The sequence below is a fragment of the Leptopilina heterotoma genome, unplaced genomic scaffold (assembly GCF_015476425.1).
Source record: "Leptopilina heterotoma isolate Lh14 unplaced genomic scaffold, ASM1547642v1 Lhet_6, whole genome shotgun sequence".
Taxonomy (NCBI): Eukaryota; Metazoa; Arthropoda; class Insecta; order Hymenoptera; family Figitidae; genus Leptopilina; species Leptopilina heterotoma.
In genome coordinates this window covers 928,010-947,144 of record NW_025111137.1, presented here as the reverse complement: position 1 = coordinate 947,144, position 19,135 = coordinate 928,010, and the positions used below count along the sequence as shown (strand labels likewise).

The following is a 19,135-nucleotide window of genomic DNA, read 5'->3' as shown; positions in this document are numbered from 1 at the left end:
CTGCTGCTGGACGATTCACTTTACCATACCTGAAACGCAGTCGATCTGTCTACCGCCTTACAAACTCTTCCTATGTAGCCGTATTCAAGGTACCTATTGCATCTAATGACCATTCATTTCCTCCTGCTCGCTATGACGTAAAGCCTATTTATCTGCGTACTAACTTTTCCAGCTATCAGTCTCCTTTAAATTCGTGACTGCAATAGGCAGCTTTAAGCAACGTTTGTTGGTTCCTAAGACCGTCACTTTTCTACTTTTGATTGTATTCCTAAATTCTACACCTAGACTTCCTGGACTTCGCTATTCTTAGTGAAGCAATCCAGATCGTGAACCTCTAGTGTAACTGTTCGACTCGAAAAGATAGCTAAAAATGAAACTGGCTAACGATCTTTGTCATGTCATTAGTGAACCTCTCCTTGTCTGAAGAGCCTTCGATTTGTATAAGAAGGACTCGAGGTCTTTGTGGGTCTTGTCCTCACTACTCTTGTCTGTCTGGCATCCGGATTGACCTCTCTTCAAAGTTTCTCTAGCACTTCAGAATAACTAATGCCTTTAGCCACCTTGACAATCATCGCTGACTCTCGCGGTGTCTTACATTTCTGTTTTTGCTTGGATTCGACGATATATCTATGACTACCTTGTCCATAAACCTGCGACAATATGATCTTCCAAATCGTTAATAAACAAGAGAAACTCCATAGGACTTAAAACCTCACCCTGGAGGAGAGAAGACTTCGAACGATTCTTAAGGATGACAGAGTTTAAAAGAAACGTAATGGCTGATATTTCCAGATAGAAATTCTCGAATCTATAACGAAAGAAAATTTAACTTTTGTGGTTGAATCTTGATATGGAAACAAAATTAAAAAAAAAATTTTTCATGTAAAAGATGTCTTTGAGGAAGTTTGAAAACAGCGAGAATTTCAATTTAAAGTTAGCCGGACGTGTCGAGATTTCAATGTACAAAATGCGTATGCTAAACATTTCATTCTCTCGCCCTCTTTTCTGTCCGTACCCGTTGTCGTCTTTTTAGCTTTGGACAAAATAATACAAAAAAAAATCAGCAAGTCTGATGTGGCCCACATAGAAAGGATTGGGAGAACCCCTTTGACCAGACAGTTTCCCCCAAGTGAAAAACAGTGCCGAAAAGTTCTCTACGCGATAAATGGGAAAACACTTTGAGAGACTATTAATTACTTTTCTCATCGACTTATTTGAATTTCCAAGGCGAATCCAAGCTGACTTTTTATTTTCGATACGATATGAATACATACGTGTGACCTTTTTTTTGTGCCACTGAGGTGTATTCAAATGAAATGGAAAAATGACAAACTTGTGCGAGAGGAGGAATGGAAAGTTTCACTGGATTAAGGGGCCGGTGGTGGTGGCTTTGAGAATCGAAGGACCTAAAGTTCCCGAAGGCATGAGAGGGGGCGAGCGTGATTGATTTTGCATACGACACGGATTGGACAGCTTTGAGAAATTGGACTGGCTTTCTGGCTGGTTTGCCATCCACCCTCTAACCTTCACATGCTGTACTCCTGGACCGAGAGAATTTTACCTATGCACGCATAAATGTATATAACACGATAGCCTGGGGTTTATAGATTCTCAAACATTCACATATTTCGCCTCTTCTATTTCCCTCCAAAAAAAAGAAGAAGGGGGATCGCTGGTCTTTTTATGACTTCTGTCTATACGAATCATACAAACATGATTTTCTACTTCGGGCTCGTCTATTTTTAATGAAACTCTACATTTCAATATTCTCGCTCGTAAATCATCGAGTCTTTTTTGAGTCCAGTTGGGCCGAATTCAGAACTTTTCGTTTACTTATTTATTCCTGATTTTTCGCCTGCAATTTTCTTTCATTTGATTATTGATTGTTACACTTTTGAGTTGTAATAAAGAATTTTTTTATCCAATTGATTCAAAGGTAGAAAAAAGGTAAAAGAAGGTTCCTACTTTTTTATCTTCTTTTTCTTTGTAGGAAAAAAAAAATGCGCGCGCACCAGCCGAAGAGTGGGGAGATTACTGCTATTGGTCATCCCCACTTTTCATGCTGCTGCGTGCGCAACTTTTTGAATCCTAACTCGCAAGGTTATTATAAGCATAATTAGACGTTTCTTTGGAGAATTTTCTTGACGAAACTAATATAAGTAAGACTGTTTTGCTTTTATTTATGTTTAGTATTAATGTTAATTTTGAAAAATTCTGTATTTAAAAAAAATATTTAAAGATGACGGAGATATGCAGCTAGTGAGGCAGCTTTTCAAGTTCAAGTCGTGCTGGTTTCACTTCGGATTCACTTGAAAATTGTAACTAGAGGGTTTTCGGGGTCGCTGATTATGAATATGATATTCGTTTTTTAGAATTCAAAATGGCGGATCTAATATGGCGGTTAAGTTTTTAAAAAATTATACCAATTTGCCTGAAAATTGTTTCTTTGAACTTTTCCTTGTCTCTGATGTTTAATAATAGTTTATTAAGATAGGTTTATAGTAGTTTTTTCAAATAACAAGTTTTTAACTTGCTTATTAAATAAAATATTTCAAATATTTATTTTTTGTTAAACCATTTATATTTGGTACATCGGATACTGAAAGACAATTATTTTAAGTTTAAATTAATTATTGTATGTATTTTCTAAATAAAAATCGACAGTACTTGAATATAAATAGCTTCTTTCTTAAAACTAAATATATTAAGATTTAATTTTTTAAATAAATATTATGTATTAAAAAAATAGAGCATATACATTTTTTACCAATAAATATACTGTATAATAATAGTCGATAATGTTTCACATTTTTGGTCTAATGTTCGTGTTGTTTCGATTTGGCCCCACTGTACACTGGTTATGGTAAAACTGTTTGTCTAATTTTATTTTAGATTTTTCCTGGTAAATTCTAATATTTTCTTTAGCTTTAGTTAACCATTTTTTGATAATCAAAAAATCCCCTCAGATTAAATAAATTTAATCTTCGTTAATAAATTTTTCCAATAAAATTTGATAGGATTTAGTTTTTTGTAGCATTTTCCGTTTTTTTTCTTTTCGATTGATTCAATACTGTGTTTTATACGATAAGAGAGTCCTGTCTCGTTTTCGATGGGGAGTTTGACAAACCGAGCACGCACCAAGGGTGAACCATCGCCTTTAATACCTGCACTGGCTTGGACGCTCTCTCGCCTCGATATAAAATAAAGGGCTGACATGCGAGCACAAGGGAGACGATGACGACGAAGCCATGAGGATCGCGTGTAGATAGAGAAGGATTCTGTGAAACAGAAGCAAAAGAGAAAGAGAGCGAGAGGGAAAAGAAGGAGGAGGGGGTGTCTTCACCACCGGGGTGAACGATGACTGAGCGAGTCGGTTAAACAGGCGTCTTCTTTCATAAATTTCGAGGGGCCCCGGGATAAAGGTTTAGAATAAATCGTTTGCCCCGTTATCCACTCCGACGTCGAGAGATAGCTTTTCTCTCTGCCAAGCGACGCCAAGTTGCTATATCTTCCAGATTTTCTATTTTCAAATCTCGGATTTTTTTCATAAAGAAAGATAATCTTTTTTTGATCTTAAATTTTTTTATTTACTGCTTTTTTATTGCTTGTATTATTACTATGAATTTTTTTCTTAATAGGGGAGAGTGGGGCAAGACGGGGTACTTAAGGTTTAAAGCGCAAAAAAACGAAAATTATCGAATATATACTTTATTATTATTTTTAATTATCATCTTTGGGAATCAGTCTTTCGTAAAAAAGGCTTACAAAGGCCATCTGTTTCTTAAAAAAGCTTATAATTAATAATATTGAAAAAATTGCAAATCTCCCCATCTTGCCCCACCGGCGGGTAAGATGGGGTTCCCGTAGGGGCAAGATGGGGTACTAACAACACTGCAAAAACTGGTATCTCACTCGTGTCTTAAAATGAGTTGCTTTAAGTGTTTAAACCATTGAGATACAAAATCTGTTTTATATTGAGACATTTAATTTCATCTCGTGTCTCATTTTAAGACATTAAAGGTAACTCAATGCGTATAAGACACGTAAAACGACTTCTTAGTGTGAGACGGATACTCGAAACACATTTCGTGTCTCAAAATGCATTGCTAAATGTGTAAGACACTTTGAAACGTCTTAAAATGAGACACATATCTGTTTCAAATATGTGGACTAAGACATCTTATGTGTTTCAAATATGGGACAAAACGTCTCAAAATGAGACACTTGTTTTTGCAGTGAAAAAACAACCTATTTCTGTCGACAAATTTCACAAGTGAAGGTTGCATCTTCATCTTCATGCATAACTGCAGTGAGCCCATTGGCCGCAGACAAAAAAAGCAGCCCAGCCTTCATTTGAGTCTAAATAATAACCATTACAATAGACACAAGGTGTATTTTCCACTTTACCATCGCTAATTGATGATTTAACCTGACAAGCTTTTTTCTTTTTAGTCACTCTTATTTTATTCAGTCTTGATTTTAGTAGTTTTCTTAACTTCTCATCTTGCTTAACTCCCCATCTTGCCCGCACCTACAAAATCGAATAAAACGATTAATTACTACAATTTACGATTCAACAAAGAAAAAAAAACATATGCTTCCCTTCTTCTGTAAACCTTGACAGTTCGAAAAAAATTTATACAGTTCATTAACTGTTATTATTAAGTAATAAACGCCTCCTAAAAAAAGTGAAAAAATGACAAGAAAATCGTCGAAAACAGTTTTTTTAGTAAAACAGATAAAAGATTTGTTCTCATGGCTTTTAGGTTTTGTAAACAAGAAACTATCGTCTCGGTGCAGTATTATGTAAAATATAATCGCGATTAGTGAATTCGTTTGTTAAATAGGGCCGGTACTCCGTCTTGCCCCACTCTCCCCTATCTCTTATTCTGCTAAATAAGAATTCTGCAAACTAAAAATTTATTTAAATAAAAATTCTTTTATGTAAAAATAGGATTCATTGGGAACTCTTTTAACTGAATATTCTGTCAAAAAAAATTAAGGTACTGCTGGTCTCTTGAAAAACGAAAAAAAGAAAGTCGCAATAATTTGCAGGTCAATTATTATTCGCTGTTTGACATTGACTAATAGTTCTTTAAAGTTTAACAGCATGTGATTGTTAGATCTTCAATGTTAATTTTTTTACCCTTTTTCTCTTCAAATATTAAATAAACTAGGCTAGTTTTTTGTAAATGACTTAAAAATATAATGAGGAAGAGCAGTGAGATGCAAAAGTTATAATATTTACAAAATTAATTATCATAGAAAGCTTTAAAATTATCAGTTGAGTCGGTCACTCTAAACCTCACTTTTTTACCAATTTTAAAGTGTTCTATAATAATTAATTTTTAAAATATTAAAACTTTGCACCTCACTCCCCTTCCTTATTATATTTTCGAGTTATTTACAAAAAACTAACTTAATTTATTTAATATTTTATGAAAAAAATGGTCGGAAAATTAACATTGAATATCTAACAATCACATGCTGTTAAATTTTTTAAAAGTTTTTTAAGTTAAATAAATAAATTATTTTAACGTTTAAATAATATTGCAAGTAGAATAATTGATTTCCGAATAAAATTGAATAATTTGTTGCATTTTTTTGCATTTTCAGCTTTATCTGAGCAAAACGAGGCAAATTTTACAATCGGAAAATTTGGAGTCGTCTTTATCGAGAGGTGTGGGTCTCAACGCACGCAGGCAAGGTGAGTAAATTTTTCCTCGAGTTTTAATATTTAAATGTATAATAAAATTTGCTGTTTATGACTTTTAGAGAATATTTAATAAAAGTAATTTATAAGTTTGGAATTATTTTAAATGAAGGTCTATTGTAAAGTTGATTATCGCACTTGTAGAACTAGTTGTCGAGAAGTGGAAATAAAATCAATGTGACTTTACATATAAACTGTCATCAAAACTTAAAATAGGGGTTCTCATATCTTTCAGAAATCATTTTAATATTCAAATAACTTTAAAAACTATATAGCTATAGTCGGGAATATAGCAAACATGATGATGGGGCGATTTTATTTACTGTTGTCAGTCTTTTTTATAATAATAATTATATTTTTCTTTACAAGAGTAATTTTGAATTATGTTTTGTATTTTGAAAATAGTCTTTTCAAAATAATAATAATTTTACTTTCTTTACAATAAGAGTTATATTCGTGTTATATTTCGTATTGACCTGAAACTGTCAAATTGTTCTTCTATATAAAAGTAATAAAATCAAAAAATATTAACTTTTTTAAAATTAATTGTATACATGTATTTTAAAATACAATTATTAAAAAGTTGTATTTTTAATAGTTTGTAAAATTTCTGTTTGAAATACCTTCAAATTTTCACGCGTTCAGGATGGCGTAACCTCTTAAAATGTTTTTCTCGGAAAAGAAAAAGTAATTTTGCACTAGATTTAGGTAAAACGAACGTTTTGAAAACAAATTAACTCTTAGATAATACGGAATTTGTTAAAAAAGAGGGAAAAAAGTTGTAAACTAAAGAATTGCTTTAAATTGTCAAGTGTTACGAATCTGTAGCCAGATTTAAAAAATTCAACATGGCGGATTCAATATGGGGAACGAATTTAAAAAAAACGATGTAGTTTTTCAGTTTTTTATCAATTTGATTAGAACTCTGAGATTTTTTTTTAATAAATTATGTAAAATTTGAAAATATTTAAATATCGAAAATTCTGTTTTATTTTTAAAAAAGAACATCTAATTTCATTGAACTTAAACGTCCGGGCTTTTTAGAATAATGTTGTATTTATTTTGAAGTGTCACGTCGAGCTTTTGAGAAAATTAGTATCAGAAATGAAAAAGCGTGTTTTTGACAATCTTTGATTTTGAATAAATAAAAAACAAAAGATGCTAGAATCTTGTTCTTAAGTTCAAATAAAAGCTTGAATCATAGACAACAATTTCTTTGAGGAAGAATTCGAAGGAATTTCTGAAAAGACAATTTGAAATCATTTTTTCTTTTGCATTCAATTTTTTTATTTTTCATATTTAATAATAATAAAAATTTTTAGATAATTTTCAGGTTATTTATTTAGTTAATTTTAATTTTTAAAGAGGTTAGAAGTTTTTTCTTTTCACCTACTTGATATTATTGCAAATCCATGCGAGAAGTGGTTTATAATAGTAAAATATCGGTTTTTAATATTCAAATCTTTAAATTTTGACGAAATTTCGACAGCCCTGAACTTTTAATTTTTTCCAATTTGATGCAATGATTCAAAAAAATCATATTTAAAACTGATGTTTAGCTAATTATCATGGTAAATCTATAAAAATCATAACTTTTTGCATTTATTTTATAAAGTACCTATACCAAAAAAGCTTTAGAACATGATTGTTATGGTTTTTACCATGAAAATGTAAAGGGCTCCAAAAGAAGGGTTACGGATTTTAGTGGGTCGGGCTGGTAGTAGGTCGCCAGTTTATTAAATTTATTATAACATTTATTTATTTATCTTTTTTTTAATATTTCCTTTTGTTTCATTTTACCAACCCCACATAACCTTGGAGTGCGGAATCCAAGGTATCTGTAGGCAGATTTCCCAAAAGTCCCTAAGCAAAAAAAAAAGGTATCTGTAGGCAGATTTCCCAAAAGTCCCTAAGCAAAAAAATAATAATAATAATAATATTAATAATAACTAAAATAATCAGAAAAATGTATTGACAAAATAATTCATAAAGATTTAGAAAGAAACAGTTCCAGTTATACTAAAAGAATTACAGAATAGTGTCAACGTCATTAGTCCTAGTGAAAGGGGTAAAAATAACCTCACGAGAGACATAGGTTACTAGAGTCATTAATCATCATTTATTTTTTGGTCGAAAATTACTGGTTTCCCCTATAATTTTCAAATTGTAGATGGAAATTTTATTACATTTTCCTTTTTTTTTCATAAAAGGACTCGGCAGAGAAATGAATCGCCGTTTGAAATGAACATTGATAAGGGGCAAGTTGTGACAAGAAGTTGGTTCGCGAGGAGAGGGGGGAATGCATTTGACACACATGGTATCGTTGCTGTGGCAAGAGGATCGTTGCGGTGAACCGCAGGCAACTGCTGGAAAGCTCTTCGCGCGACAAACTCTGAAGCAGTAGCAGCAGCAGAAGGAGCAGCAGTAGCCCCAAACCCCTTTCGCAGAATATTCCTCTAGCCCCTCTTTCAACGCGGTTATCTGGCGAACTTGCGCGGGAAAATCAATCGACCTAACGACCGACAGGTCAATGCGCACAAGGTTCTAGGAATCTGAACCCAAACCAATACACCAGGGCACATCAGCTATTCCCGGTAAAAGGGGCACATGGCAGTAGGTGGGGCTGTCGAGTGTGTCTAGTCAGCCCTTCATATACATATACATATACACCAAGAGAGCTGGACCCACGCAAACAACCCTGGAGAACCTTACATAACCTCCGCTAAGCACTAGAAAGCCCGGACTCATGAATATATTGAATATACCTATACCATTCGCCTATTATCGCTAACTAATAAGGGATCTAATTGAAACGTCGGCTTTTGTTTCCACCACTTCAGATATGAGAATTTTCAACTTCACAAACTAGCTGATATCGAATTTTTCCATTGATTGCGTTTCTTTTTCTCTATTTTATAAAAGTGGCAGAAAAAAGCATTTTTTAAATTTAATTATATGATATACAGAAAAAAAACTGTTTTCAATTTCAGAGCATTCCTCTTCTTTTGCAGCATTTCTTCTTATTACTTACCATGGGTTTGCCAGTTTCCATCCACTTTCTTATAACTTTGTTATTTTTGGTTCGAACTCAATAATTTTTTTTTATTTTAAAGCTGAAAAATGGGCCTTTATAAGCCTAACACGTGCTTTTTGTTATAACAAAAAATTAATGTAGAAAAATTGAGAAAAAGATAAAAATTTTAAATTTCTAATTAATATTTTAACTTTAAATCTAATAAATTAATTTTTTTAATTTTTGGAAGACGTATTTAAAAGATAAAAGAAAAACCCTTTTTTATAAAATAAACTACGTTTCGGTGGTCTGGTTCGCCATCATCATCAGGTCACTTTAATAAAAAAAAAATTTCAAATAATTACAACACAATTTAAAAAGAAAACTAAAAAATTAAACAAACAAAAAACAATTTTTATCTAGTTAAAATCAATAAAATAAACATCACGTCAATAAATTAAAAACCATAAATAAACGCAATACAACAAAAAAATAAAATATTTAAATTTACAAATCACAAACATATTAAAACGAGTGATTAGTCAAACTGACTGATTGTCTCACAAGTCCTTTCATAATGAAAACATTAAACGAATCTTTATAATTTTGAAAAACAACGATTATCCTTTAGAATTTATACAAAAAAATATTAAATAACGAAAACATTTGTTAATTTACAAAACAATAGATAGAAAACGAACTAACAATGTCTTTTGTATTTATTAACAACTACCTAAAGTCTGTATTCCTTTTAATGATATTTAATATCAATTATCTAATATTTAAAAAAAATATAATTTACTTTCTATTCCTATTGTGGAAAAAAGCTTAAACTCTGTAATAAAATTGGGAAAGGACTTGACGATAAAGTGGGATAGGAATAATATTGTTTATAAATTTAATTGTAATTAAGCAACGTATACTAGTGAATCAAAACGTACTTTGAAAAAAAGAATTAGCGAACATAAAAACAAAAACTTCGAATCTGTTGTGAACAAACATCAAACTGAATATAATCATTCTTTTAATTTTGACGATGCAGAAATTTTAGATTATGAAACTTCTTATAAAAAACTATTAATTTCTGAGATGATTTACATTAAATGCAATAATTCTACTATTAACAAGAAGGAAGATGTACAGTTTCTTAGTAATTCCTATTTTCCTTCGCTTAATAAATTGAAATAATGGTTATAATTCATAATATTTCAATTGTGGGTCATTGACCCCATCGTCTGTATATAACGCGAATATTATCATCGGCTCAGTCAGTTTGACTAATCACTCGTTTTGATATGTTTTTAATTTGTAAATTTAAATATTATATTTTTTTGTTGTATTGCGTTTATTTGTGCTTTTAATTTATTAACGTAATGTTTATTTTATTGATTTTAACTATGTAAAAAATGTTTTTTATTTTCTGTTTAATTTTTTTTTAATTGTGTTGTAATTATTTGAAAAAAAATATGTTTATTAAAGTGACCTAATGATGGTGGCGAACCAGACCACCGAAACATCGTCTATTTTATAAAAAAGAAAAAGAGTGTTCTTCTTTTACCTTTTATATACCTAGGGGAGAGTGGGGCAAGACGGGGTACTTAAGGTTTAAAGCGCAAAAAAACGAAAATTATCGAATATATACTTTATTATTATTTTTAATTATCATCTTTGGGAATCAGTCTTTCGTAAAAAAGGCGTACAAAGGCCATCTGTTTCTTAAAAAAGCTTTTAATTAATAATATTGAAAAAATTGCAAATCTCCCCATCTTGCCCCACCGGCGGGTAAGATGGGGTACCCGTAGGGGCAAGATGGGGTACTAACAAAAAACAACCTATTTCTGTCGACAAATTTCACAAGTAAAGGTTGCATCTTCATCTTCATGCATAACTGCAGTGAGCCCATTGGCCGCAGACAAAAAAAGCAGCCCAGCCTTCATTTGAGTCTAAATAATAACCATTACAATAGAGACAAGGTGTATTTTCCACTTTACCATCGCTAATTGATGATTTAACCTGACAAGCTTTTTTCTTTTTGGTCACTCTTATTTTATTCAGTCTTGATTTTAGTAGTTTTCTTAACTTTTCATCTTGCTTAACTCCCCATCTTGCCCGCACCTACGAAATTGAATAAAACGATTAATTACTACAATTTACGATTCAACAAAGAAAAAAAAACATATGCTTCCCTTCTTCTGTAACCCTTGCCAGTTAGAAAAAAATTTATACAGTTCATTAACTGTTATTATTAAGTAATAAACACCTTCTAAAAAAGTGAAAAAATGACAAGAAAATCGTCAAAAACAGTTTTTTTAGTAAAACAGATAAAAGATTTGTTCTCATGGCTTTTAGGTATTGTAAACAAGAAACTATCGTCTCGGTGCAGTATTATGTAAAATATTATCGCGATTGGTTAATTCGTTTGTTAAATAAGGCCGGTACCCCGTCTTGCCCCACTCTCCCCTACGTCTTCCAAAAATCGAAAAAATTAATTTATTAAATAATTATGGAAGAATTTACTAAATATTTAACTTTAAATCTAATTATTATTATCGTTTTCTGATAAGGATTTTGAAGATTATTTAATTCTGCGCCGAATGAAACTTTTTGCAAAATTATAATTTCATACTTTTTAATAATTAATTAATGATTAATTATTATTATTTTTTCATTGTTAACCATAAAATGAAATTAGAAAAATCAATATAGAAATTAAAAAAATAAATAACTTCAATTTTATATTATTGTAAAAATAAAAAAAATTAATTAGGGAATCATAGTCAGAGTGCGAGTACGTTATGAATTTTGTATTTATAACTTTTTTAAAAATAAACTTAAGCAATTGAGTTATATTGTTAAAAAGAACTGCGAAAAGGAAAAACACTTTTTTTGAACATTGTAAATTGATTGGTCTAAAATTTAAAAAGTTATAAAGATTTTTAAAAAAATGTAGTCAAAGTTGATTCTACTTTGACTAAGGTCCAATCCTGACAAAGGTTACCTATATATAATTTATAAAAAGGTTTTGAAGATTTAAAATGAAAGTTTAATTTTTCCATTTGATAACACCCAGATCGTTACTAGATGGCTTTATCAACTGAACTGCCATCTAGCAGTGACCTTGGCATTCTTAGTAATTTCTCTGTAATTTCGAAATTCGTAATTCTACAATTATTTATAAATAATTACAGAATTACGAATTACGAAATAATAAGGATATATCCTTATTATTTAAACTTTTTGTTATTTAAAAGTTTCTTTGTGAACATAATTAATTTTCTCATTCAGTAACAACTTTAAATTTTTTTGTCAAATACATTATAAAAAGAAGACATCTTATTTCAAAATATTATTGTAGTCACTTCTAAATTGTTTCGAAAAAGTGATCAAAAACATCTTAAAATGCATTGATCTTTAAGATGGAGAATGGAAAAATAAGGTGTTTTAAATATCTTAAAATTATTCATTATTATTTATAGTATATTTATTATTTACTATAATGTAACCACAATATTATCATCAATTTAAAAAATTCTAATTCGAAAATTTGTCAAATGTGAACGAAAAAGAAATTGATTTTAATCATTTAAATTTGAATAATGCAGAAGTAATTTGCACAATTTTTACAATAATTATTTATTTATTTAATAATATTGGATAAATTTAATAATTACAATATACAAAATTTAAATAAAATTATTAATAAAATATTAAAAATTATAGAATTCAATTCATAACTTTTTAGAATTAAGAAAAAATGATAAAAGGTTATATGGAAATTATGAAAGAAATTTAGTTCTTAATTTTACATCCTATACCTGCCTATCAATTTATAATTTGTAGGCTTTTGTTATTATTATTTTATTTTAAATGTAATTTAATTTCAAATATTTTATAAATTTTACTACAAAATAAATTATTATTTTAAACATATGAATTAATTAATGAATTACTGATAATACGAATAAATAAAACTACTGATAAAATTTTTCTTTTTAATAGTTATATGTAAACAAAAATCATTTAATAATAAGGATAAATTTTAGAGCGATTTCCTTTTAATAGGAAAAGAAATCCACTTAGACAAATATTAAAAGGAAAATCCATTGATAGTAAAAGGACTCCTGTTTACTTAAATAGACTGTTTTGTTAGTGTATAATACATATATAATTATTATTTACTAGTAGAGAGAATATTTCGGATTAAAATTTTTTGCGAGTGATAGAAAAAGGAAAACAGAAGTGCGCTGGATTAAAATAAATCTACGAACTAATAAAAAAAATGAAATTTTCCGTTCGTCAAAAGATGAAACTGCGCTGATATGAGAATCGATAAGTCGAGAGTCTGGAAGACTGATTTTAATTAATAATCATCGGCTCGCTGAGATGATCACAATGGCGATACTTTCTCAGGGAAATAATCCTTAGAAGATTAATGAGCCGCCTTAAAGGACGAGGGGACAAAAAGGGGAGAGGCAAGAGTAGTGCGAGAGAAAGAGAGAGAGGAAGGGGGGAAGAAGACAACGCGCCTTGCGGTGCTTGTGGTATGAAACTTCGCAATGTTAGCATTAACGCAATTATGAATTTGTCGCTTTGCTACTCGTAATACAAGATGTTACCACGCCCAACATCCATTATCCAGTCAAGTGTTATCTCTCAATTTGCAGGAAAATGTCTCAAATATCAGTAAAAAAAAATTGCAAACAAATAGATATTATATAAAAAAACATGTCAAACAAATAGAAATTATATAAAAAAACATTTCAAACAAATAGAAATTATATAAAAAAAATTGACCGTCTTTGACTACAATGCATAATTAATACACTACACTCTCCATTAACGAATAAATAATGCTGTAATCACACATGAAAATTATTAGAAATACAAATTACAGAAAGAAGAGTGTCAATGTCATTAGTCGTACTAAAAGGGGTGAAAATAAAGTCACGAAAGACTCACGTTACGTGAATTATTAATTGGGCCAATTTTCCAGTTTTTTATTTATTTTATTTTTCTTTCTCATTTCGAAAATTACCTGCTTCCAAACTATTAGCTTGCGAAACTCTTCTAACTTAATTTGATAGTAAGAGTGAATAAAATTTTGGTGAAAATAATATAAAATATACTGTATAAATAATACAGTATTACAAAAAAAGGAACATAAGTCTGAAATTTGAATTTTTACTCATAATATTTTAATTAATAATTTCAATCATTTTTTTTTATCTTATTTTAAACAAATGTAAGTGTAAAAAAAACTTTGGATTGTAAATAATTTTTTAGAAAATTCAAACTTAATAGAATATCAATAAAAAATTAATCTAAATAATGTCCTTTTTTCAATTAAAAATCGAGGTGTACTTTTTATCCATTAACCCTGCGCCATATAATATTAGGTCTTTAGATTTTTTCTTTGTGTAATTTATTTATTCGAAAGATCAATTTAGTTTCCAGAGACGGGGGTGAATTTAAAAATTGTGATTGTAACGAATTGATGGAGCGAGTATGGGAAAAGATAAAAGGAGAATGCGAAGGTGGAATCGCGCATGAGAGAAGCGCGAACGAGCCGAAATAAAACGTTGTGATATCGAGGCATTTCACGCACGAGCGAGAACGTTTAGCAGATTCAACGTGCGTGCCGGCACTCGGCTGCCTTTTCCATGGTAAAATGCTCCCTTACTCTCTCTTTCTCTCTTCCCTGTATCTTTTTCACTCTTTCGAGAGCCCTGTTGAAAAATACTCCTCTCACTGACACCTGTAGCTTCAAACATTCTACATACGTTTATCGGCTTGGAAAATAAAAGAAAAAAAACCCCTTGTAAAGGATACATTTTTTTCACTTCGAGAAGGAATCATTGAAATTGTAGGTACGTTTTTATGTTTTGTATAAATTAGAAGAAAAGGAATGATAATTTGTTGTTTTAAGGGTAAACTATTATTAGCATGAGAGAGAAAGAGAGAAGTGACCTGGGAACACAAGGGGAACCGACTCCACAAGTGGTGGACTTTACGGGACTTAAGATTAATCCTCATAATTACCCGATCCTCTTTCTCCACCCACAGAAGCCCTTCACTTCATTTCGTTTTTACACGGGGCTTTTACCACCATGCCCAGTAGTCTACATACCGGAAGAGGAGAAAGAAGGATACGTGGGGACAACTGGCTGACCGTAAAGATATTTATCAGGTGACAGAGAACTGGTCATCTTTTTAATTATCCCTTTCGTTAAACCCATGGTCACTTACTTTGGAATTTTCTCTTTATTCTTGCTCCTTTATTTTAACCCTCGCCGGACAAGATACGGTCAGAATATTTGAAGCGAAATATTGTCGTCGTTAAAAATGTGACAAACTAAAAATATTTATTGTTGAATTCTATTTAATTCTCGTTAAATTTTATGTTTACCTCTACTTTCCTTTAACTCAATAAAATAATAAACGAAAATAAAATTTTAATAAAGAAATTAATATCCTAAATATAATTTCAATTAATAAAAATAATAATATCTTAAATTTAAAAAATTTCAATAAATAAAATTCTGAATAAAATTTTAATAAATAAAATAATTTCCCAAATAAAATTTTAATTAAAATAATTTAATTCAGTTAAAAGAATTTTGCACAGTAGTAGCAGGAAATTTTAATCGGACATGCTAGAGTACAATTTTGTTTTTCTACTATCAGCTTTGTGCAAAAGATGTATTTACAACTTTTGTACAAAGCTGATAGCAGAAAAAGCCTTGCCTTTCTAAAATGAACTTTTACTACTGAGATTTTGACTGAAATTAAAAAGTAATTGCTCTGAAACAATAAAATTCGTTGTCTGACTTAAAATTACTTTTACTACTGAACATACGTAATTTACAATAATTTTATACTCTTGACATGAAATATTCAACACCGTTGATAAGATTACAGTTATTTGAATACTGACTGTAACTACTACATTAAATTACTGTTTTTTAAAGAATTTCCAAGTTTGACTATATATTGACATATACTACTGATTTTACCAATTTATCAAAGTTTCCTTAAATGTTTTTACTGAATTGACTTAAATTAAAATTCCAAAAACTAAAATTACATTTCTGTTTTTAAAGCATTTGTAAGTATTACTATATATATATATACATTGACTTGTACTACTGATTTTACTAATTTATAAAAATTCCCTTAATTATTTTCAGTGAACTGACTAAATTAATTTTTTAAAAACATAAATTCAATTCCTCTTTTTAAAAAAATTTGCAAGTCTGACTATATATTGACTTATACTACTGATTTTATCTAATATAAAAATTTCTCTAATACACAGTAAAAAGTAAATCTTAATTTAAGAGCTGCCTTAAATTCAACACTGTCTGCTATAATGTTAAAGGATACGAAAAACGTTTCATGCGGGGTCAGGGCCCGGGCGGGCAATTTCTGCACGGGGTCCTTGGTGCATAATGTACTATTTAGTGAACTGCGACTAAATTATATTTCTAAAAAACAAAATTAAATTACTATTTTTAAAAAAATTTGCAAGTCTGACTATAAATTGACTTACACTACTGATTTTATTAATTTATCAAAGTTTCCTTAAATATTTTTACTGAACTGACTAAATTAAAATTTTGAAAACCAAAATTAAATTACTGCTTTTAAAGCATTTGCAAGTCTGACTATACATTGACTTGTACTACTGATTTTACTAATTTATCGAAGTTTCTTCAAACATTTTCAGTGAACTAACGAAATTAAATTTCTAAAAACATAAATTAAATAACTGATTTAAAATAATTTGCAGGCTAACTATACATTGACTTATACTACTGATTTTACTAATTTATCAAAGTTTTCTTGAATATTGTCAATATTGTTTTCACTAATATTATAATTTACTATATTTAGGGTCAGTTTTACAAATACAGATTAAAAGTTAATCAATGATTAAATTCTCAAACAACCAATCATAAGCCGGTAAACTGGCTTTAATCGTTGATTAACTTTTAATTGAGGTTGGTGGAATTAGCCCTTATACTAAAAGACTAATTATCTATTTCTTGTTATTAATTAATTAATCAGTTTGTTATTAATGAACTAATAAATTTGTTGTTAATTGACTAAATAATTTGTTATGAATTTACTAATCAATTTGTTTTTAAGTAATTTATTCATTAATTTAACTAACTAATTATTTATTAATTAATTTTTATTATTTATAAAAGGAAAAACGGTGTACGAGGGTCAAATTTATTTCCCTTACAAAAAAATAAAAAAATTAAAGAAACGTTAAAAATGGTAACATCGAGACGTAAAATGAATTTCCGCCAAAAGCAACGCACCCTATACATTTGGTCAATGATTTTTTCAACGAGTCGGTCGAACCTTTTTTTTCGGGAAGAGGAGGGGGGTGGTGGTGCAGGGGCATTGTTTATTCAGGACCGTATCAGTGGCAACGAGAGAAGGACGACGACAACGACGACGACCACGACGATTGTATAGGAAAGCGAGACGGCCGTGTGAATAGCGTTTCCGGTGGGACGTCGAGGTCCGGAGGGCTTCGCAGACTCGTGTTTCCGGTCCAGCGTCCGCTTTTCCTCCCCACTACCGGTCCGGATCTCTCCTCAAACTCCCCTCATTCTCGAAAACCAGGGAATATCCACCCTCGAACGGGTAATACACACCAATGGACCAACCTCGCTTCGCTAATTAAGATATCGATTTTTATTGTTAGCCACACTAAGTCAAGAGAGAATGCTCCGATTTTTTTTTGCAAACGGAAGTCACATGCAAAAAAAAAAAAGAATTGATAGGAGGGGGAAATAAACTTTATTATCAAACTTTCTCTATTGAATATTTTTTCCCCGAGTATTTATGGGTGGAAAATTTGCAATTTACGTAGTTTAGAAAAAAATTTGGTTATTCTTCGATGGTGTGGAGATTTTTATGACCGTGAGAGACAAGAACCATGGTGTTAAACCAAGATTGGATAAAGTGTTTTCTTATTTTAGATTTTGCAAAAATAACTTGGAATTCTCGAGACTTTTTTCTAGAATTCTTACGTGTTGATAAATATTATTCCTCACCTATGAGTCCATTTTTGAATCCAGTATTGGATTAAATTATTATATTTGATATTAAATTTACAAATCTGACTATACATTGACATGTATCTACTGCTTTTATTATTTTTTAAGGATTCCTTAAATATTTTTAGTAAACTGACTAAATTAAATTTCTAAAAACATAAATTAAATTTCTGTTTTTGAAAAATTTGTGCAAATCAGACTATACATAGACTTACATTACTGATTTTACTAATTTATCAAAGTTTCCTTAAATAGTATCGATAATTTTTTTCACTACTACTACTATATTTATACACAGTAAAAACTAAGTCTTAAATTTAATGGTGGCTAGTTTTAATTTTTGACTTATCTTAAGCTATCAACTTTATTTAATCATAAAAACTAACTGAAAATTAAAGTTAGTTGTACTCTTACTTAAATAAAACTCAGTTTGTAATTTATTTGTAATACACCGGACTTAATTTCAGATCCAATGGTATTAATAAAAAATTAGATGAAATTAACTTCTAATAAGGTACGCTAACAGCTGACTGTAAGTCTGGCGAGGCTGAAACAGTTGATTGTGACGTCACAAGGGACGCAATTTGCAAACGTGAAAAGTCTGAATAGCGCGTCGCGTCGCCGGTTTGTCGGTTTACTTTTGACTCGTGTTTTATTAATAATATATAAGTCCATAAATTATATTTATAATTGGTGAATCTTAGACAGAAAGTTTAGTTTTATTAGTATGTTAATATTTTAATTCGATTATAAACAAGTTTATAAACATTTTATAATCTTAATTTCACCTAATATATATATGTGCATTAGCATTTAATTCTTTATCTTAAAGAGAGAAATTTCCACTGATAGTTTTAATAATAATTGTTGTTTGTTATAAGAAATTAAATGTGACATATGTTTATTTTAATAAAATTCAAGAATATGAACATACACTGTAAAAACAAAGTCTTTCTTTAAGGCGGTGTCAAAGACGATTGGATTTTTGCATTGAGCTTCAATGGAAAAATCGCATCGACTTTGACACCGCCTTTAAGCTCGAAATTTGTCTTTTTTCAAGGTGTAAACGGAAGACTCCCCAATTGATACAAGTAAGGTGTTAAATAAACTGAAATTCAACTGTAAGCTTGTAAGAAGGCTGAAATTTAGCTAGATGGTTTGGCTAAATTTTAGCCTTCTTACTAGCTTACAGTTGAATTTCAGTTCATTTAACACCTCACTTGTATCAATTGGGGAGTATTCTTTTTAAACTTCTAATCATTACTGACATTCAGCCAATATGGTCTACTTCCGTTTACACCTTGAAAAAAGACAAATTTCGGGCTTAAAGGAAGA

General features: G+C 30.1%; 1 protein-coding gene across 10 annotated transcripts in view; it reads left to right on the top strand.

The window, feature by feature from the left end:
- LOC122509236 (mucin-5AC-like) overlaps window positions 1-19,135 on the top strand; it is a 659,214-nt gene that overhangs the window by 391,382 nt on the left and 248,697 nt on the right. For all 10 annotated transcript variants that reach the window (XM_043623113.1, XM_043623110.1, XM_043623109.1 and 7 more), the window contains one exon: window positions 5,617-5,707. In XM_043623113.1, the coding sequence (XP_043479048.1) occupies window positions 5,617-5,707 (91 nt within the window). The remainder of the gene's footprint in view (window positions 1-5,616; window positions 5,708-19,135) is intronic.